Source organism: Fukomys damarensis, unplaced genomic scaffold, assembly GCF_012274545.1.
Source record: "Fukomys damarensis isolate Sample0158 unplaced genomic scaffold, DMR_v1.0_HiC HiC_scaffold_19, whole genome shotgun sequence".
NCBI classification, from domain to species: domain Eukaryota; kingdom Metazoa; phylum Chordata; class Mammalia; order Rodentia; family Bathyergidae; genus Fukomys; species Fukomys damarensis.
In genome coordinates, this window is record NW_022900931.1 from 67,350,854 (window position 1) to 67,356,394 (window position 5,541).

General features: G+C 59.0%; 1 protein-coding gene across 1 annotated transcript in view; it reads right to left on the reverse strand.

The window, feature by feature from the left end:
* Positions 1-1,894: 1,894 nt before the first annotated feature.
* The window catches only part of Tnni3 (troponin I3, cardiac type), a 5,532-nt gene continuing 1,885 nt past the window's right edge, over positions 1,895-5,541 (reverse strand). Inside the window, exons 6-9 of the mRNA XM_033766136.1 lie at positions 5,503-5,538; positions 5,030-5,119; positions 4,463-4,639; positions 1,895-2,357 (exon numbers count right to left, since the gene is read on the reverse strand). Of these exons, the coding sequence (XP_033622027.1) occupies positions 2,274-2,357; positions 4,463-4,639; positions 5,030-5,119; positions 5,503-5,538 (387 nt within the window). The 3' untranslated portion in view covers positions 1,895-2,273. The remainder of the gene's footprint in view (positions 2,358-4,462; positions 4,640-5,029; positions 5,120-5,502; positions 5,539-5,541) is intronic.

A 5,541-nucleotide genomic window follows, 5' to 3' on the forward strand; every position in this document is an offset into this window, starting at 1 on the left:
CGGGGCCGGGACGGAGACCCAGATGGAGACCCAGTGTCCTCCCGGCCCAAAGCCGGTGCCAGACGCGAGGGCGACCTGGCCCGGGCTGCCCCATCCACTCACCTTCAGCCTGCTCCCTGGGACCCGGGAGAAAGGGGGACAGTTAGACATCTAGGGGCTCAGGGGCTCCCCCCTCCCCCTTGGGACACGGCTCACCCCTCATATTCCTGCTCCTCGGTGTCCGACATCCTGCTGGGTCCTGACGGTGACAGAGAAGCGGCTGAGGGCTGGGCCCCCGGGTCCGAGGGAGGAGGCCGGGGTCCCACAGTCCTGGGCCAGGCCACCCTCGACAGTGGAAGCTGTGGCTTCAGCCACCAGCAGGCGCCCCGCCCCTCAGCACAGCTGTCCCCCTTTGTCCTGTGACAGGTCTGGGGGAACCTGATCCTGGGGATTAGCGGCATGGATAAAGACAATACTGCCCACAGCAGGGCTATTTTGGGGAGATGTCACAGACGTGGGACAGAGGACATTTCCTAAGAAGGTCTGGGGGCTCTTCCGGGACAGTCAGTCACCTCGGCCCTTTCCAACCTCTCCCGCTCTCCCCGGGCTGCTTCTCCTCCCAGGGTTCCCCTTTTCACCTTCACCCATCCATGCCTGCTGAGCCCTATGGAGAGCGGCCTCTGTCCACGGGCCTCACCCCGAACCTGAATGCTTAGACTCCAATCCCTGTGACCCCCAGCCCACGGCGCCCAGGCTGAGAGCCCCAATTCCAGTAACCAGACTGTGACCAACTGATTCTGTCCCATCTCAGATTCTCAGCCCCAGTCCACGACCGTCCGGCAAGAGCCGGGAAATCCTCAGGCCTCAGGTCCCAGACCTCCCAAACTGGAAACCTCGTTAGGAACCCCAAAGTTCGGACCCATCCCTAAAACCCCATTTCTGAGCTCCCATCCCTGAGTCTGAGCCCCAAATCCTAACATGCAGACTGTGTGACTCCAAGCCCCGATTTCTGGGGCGGCCCAGCCTCTGAGACTTCTGCAGTCCTAAAGAGGTCCCCTAGATCCAGTAACCCACAAACCCACGGGGCCCCTGCTGCTGTTACCTAAGGCTGAGTCTGCAGAGCTGGAGGTGAAGGCTGCCTGGCTTGGGTACCGTGGCTTCCTGGGCTTTATAGGGGACTCAGCCCCGCCCTGGGGAGGGGATGCGGGAGAGGAGGGAATGCCTGGGCCCAGCTCCAAGCCCCCTCCCCACCCCACCAGTGTCAGCCCAGCCCAGGCAGGGGTAGGCGCACAGGCGGCCCATAGCACACAGCTTCTGAGCCCGAGCCCTGGCTGGGAATGCAGTAGGTCCTGGACAACGTTTAGTGACAGAAGGGGCGCCAGGGGTGCTTCCTGCTTCCACCCCTCTGTCCCCTCTTTCTGTCCCTCTGGCCACCATCTCTCCTTTCCCAAACCCACTTTCCGAGCTCCCTGCCAGTCTCCGAGGTGGCCACCTGCAGATCTCCCTGCAGATCGAGTCTTTCTCTACCTCTGTCCCCCTCCCCACCCCATCCCTTTGTCTGCCCCCAGATTCCACCCTGGTGACAACAGGCGCTAAAGCCGGGCAGCAGGTGCGGCAGGGTGGGGAGGGAGGCTCCCAACCCCCACCTCCATCTGACACTGCTCGTTTGGTATCCTCCTCCTCCTCCAGCCGGGCCTCCACCTTGGAGGACTCCCTGGGTTTTGCCTGCATATCTGGTGTCCAGGCACCTGCCTCCTTTGTACCTGTGTGCTGGGGGTCCCTATCTGGGGCCCATCTCTGTCACTGTTCCTGCCTCTGTGTCTGTCTCCTTAGCTCTTCTACTTTTTGTTTGTTTTTGAGAGGTCTGGCTATGTATTCCAGGCTGACCTTGAACTCTCAGTGATCCTCCTACCTCAGCCTCCTGCAGGGGATTACAGGTGTGAGTCACCTCACTGGGCTGCCTGGCCCTTCTGGAGGGTCTCTCCCTGCTGGGGGTCTCCTTCATCTGTGTGCCTCTCTGGATAATACATTTCTGTATTTCCACTGTCTGCCCGTCTCCCTGCACATCAGTCGTTTTCTTTCCTCTCTCTACGGCCTCTGCCTCAGTTTCCCCATCTCTGCCTCCCCCTCTTTCAACCTAGTATGTAGGCACCATCTGCAGATGACCGGGGACAGCCCAAGCCCTGCGTCCCAGACTTCTTCCCCAGGCCTCGGTCCCAGGGACACACACGATGCTTCCTGCATGGAGAGCTTTTATTTCTCAGGGCTTTGGTTTCCCCGAGGGCAGGGGCAGCTCAGCCCTCAAACTTCTTCTTCCGGCCCTCCATGCCGCTCAGGGCATCGATGTTCTTGCGCCAGTCGCCCACCTCCCGGTTCTCCTGGGGAGTGAGAGCAGAGATCAGGGCTCTGGGCCGGATCCCTTGTGCCCCTCCAGCTTGCCGAAGGGCAGCTCTGGGCATTTGCCCAACAATGTAGTACTTGTGTCCTCAGACAGTCTGTGGTAATGCGGCACCTTTGAAACCACTTTTTGCTCCCCCTGAAGTAGTGAGGTTGGATAAATGAAACACAGGTAACCAGGTGTGGTGGCACATGCCTACAGTCCCAGCTCTGGGAGGCTGAGGCAGGAGGGTGGCAAGTTTGAGGCCAGCCTGGGCAACTTAGAGAAGACCCTGACTCAGAATAAAATAAAATGGGCCATCTGCATTGCAAGCACAAGATCCTGAGTTTGATCCCCGGTACCAAAAATAAATAAAATAAAATGGGGCTGGGGATGTAGCTCACTGTGAAGTCCCCAAATTCAATCCCCTGTACTTCAAGAAAAAAATATCCCAGCTTTTTACAGTGTTCACTTCCAGGCCACCCTGGAGTGATGTTCAAAGTCTCCAAACCTGCAATCACCTCTGTTCCAGAAAAGCGGAGCCTTGCAGACCACCCCGTGGTGAGGTCACCCTCCCCAGGCCAGGGCAGTCACCCCACTCCTGTGAGCAGAATGGCCTCTTGAGCTCCGGGATTCTTCCCAAAGTACGGAGATGAAAACTGGGAAACCACTGCAGGGCCCCCCAGCACCCGCCGGGTGGCCAGTGTGACCTGCACCAGAGCGGACCCTTGCAGTGACTGTGTCCTTTCCCTGTCCTCCCTCCCTCCCCAACAGCGCCGATAAATCTGCCTGTGTCTCACACTGCTTCGTCTTGAGATTCTTTTGCCTTTTGCCATGATGATGGGAGTCCAGAACACCTCCTTGAGGGACCCCTACACCTAGGCCGCAGTCCCTGCCTTCACTGCCTTCTCAAACTCCAGGAAAGGCAAGCTCTGCAGGCAGTCAACACACGCAGAGAACCAAAGCAGCCCCCCAGCCCCGGCAACAGGATCCCCGGGACAAGACCTGCAACCAGACCACAGCCTGCCACTGAGCTACCTCCTCCACCTCCTCACTTTTGTCCTCCCCTGTATAATCCTGGAGTGGCTGTCGCATAGGAAAGACAGTCTCCCTCTGTCTTTCCAGTATGGCCATGCTGAAAGACACCCCTTTCTTGGCTCTGGCCCTCTGTTTGCTTCTGTCTGCTAACTGGACCCTTGAGGGGGTGGGTGGCTGCATTTGGTCACTGGGACCCCTGGACTCAGGCCTCTGGCCTAGGATTCCCATAACATCCCGACAATCCTCCCCATGCATTATTCCTGATTCCTTCATGAGCCTCATGTTTCCTACAAGAACTTCTCTCAGGTACTTCTGTCTCCCTTATACATTTCCTGCCTGCTTTGATATTCCTCCTTCCCTGGTACTCTTCCTCTCCCACTTCTTGTATCCCCCACATACGTCCTGTCTCCTTCACACAACTCCTCTTTCCCTCCCGTATGCTGCTCTCCCACATGAACTTGGTGTCTCTCACAGCTCCTGTCTCCCGTCTCCCCCCACACTTCCTGTCTCCCTCACACTCTTTGTCGTATACTTCTATATTTCCCTTCTTGCCTCCGTCATGTCCTTCTTTTCTCCACCATGGACTTCCTACAGCCCTCAGGTTCCTCCAGGTTCCTCTTCCTGCTTTCTCTAAGGAACTGTCTTTCCTGATCTGCGTGTGTGTGTGTGAGTGTGTGTGTGTGTGTGTGTCTGTGTTTATTTTTTGTTTTTTGAGACAGGGTCTCGCTATATAGTTCAGGCTGGCCTTGAACTTGCAGCCATCCTCCTGCCTCAGCCTCCCAAGTGCGGGGATTACTGGTGTGCGGATTCTCCAGTCCTTTTAAATTAAGGTGCTGGGGACTAAACCCAGGGCCTCACACAGGCTCGATAACACTGCTCCTCGAGCTGTATCCCCAGCCCTGTATCCCCTCCCTTCCTGTCTCTCCCTTGCGTCTCCTATTTCCTCTAATTCTCACTCAGGACCCTCCCAGCCCCCTCCCCAAGCACAATCGCCTCAGGCCAGACCTAGGCTCAGTGTCCCCTCGGCCTTCCCCTGAGCACCCTTTCCTGGCCCTGCCTCATACTCACCTTCTCAGTGTCTTCCTTCTTCACCTGCTTGAGGTGGGCCCGCAGGTCCAAGGATTCCTTGGCCCGGGTTCCCAGCAGGGCCTGCATCATGGCATCTGCAGAGATCCGCACTCTCCGCAGGGTGGGCCGCTTAAACTTGCCACGGAGGTCGAAGATCTTCTGGGTCAGGTCTGCGATCTGGGGGCAGCCACGTGGGCAGGGGATGCTGCGCCTCCTCCTCCACCAGCCCCCGGCCCCCGGCCCCTGGCCCTCCCAGCTCAGCCTGCAGAGAGGCCACCAGGCCTGTAGACCCGAGGAGCCCGGCCCCACCCCATACCCTCCCCCCTCGTTCTTCAGCAACATGTGAGTTACAACTCCTGTCCCGGCTGGACTCCGATCTGGCACCATGCCCACAACACGCCTGTGATGTGCTTCCCACCCTGGCCTTGCGCCTGCTCTTCTCTCTGTGGGAAACCACGTTCCTGATTCTGGTCTAATGCATCCTTCTGCCCCACTCCTCGGACAGCTGCCTGGAAACCAAGCCTGCATCTCACACCACTGCGAAGGTCCAGTGCCCAGGGCTCCCACCTCCGTGACGTTCTTGGTGACTTTGGCCTCTACGTCATATCTCTCTTCATCCACCTTGTCCACCCGGGTGTGGAGCTGTCGGCACAAGTCCTGGTAGAGAAGCCGATGTGTGTTGTCAGGGAAGGGCTGGAGCCCGCTCCCTGGGTCTGAGGGAGGAGGCCAGGCTTGGGCCCCGGGTCGGAGGGAGGAGGCTGAGGCCCTAAGATCTCGTCCTGAACGTGTAGAAGGGAGCCTGGACTCCAGAGAACAGCACACAAGGGTGGGCAGAAGCCTGGAGTCCTGAACTCGGGCGGATCTAGGCGTGGAGGGCCTGACCTTGGGTCTGGGTTGTGGGTGGCTGCCGTGGGTCCTCTGCACCCACGGACAAGTGCTGCTGCGTTGGACCCTAGGTCCCGGGCAGAGGGGGACAAGCCCTGCTTCCGAGCCCGAGAGAGGCAGGGACAGCCTGGGCGCCGACCCGGGCTGGGCGGTACCTGCAGCTCCGCGAAGCCCAGCCCAGCCAGCTCCAGGGG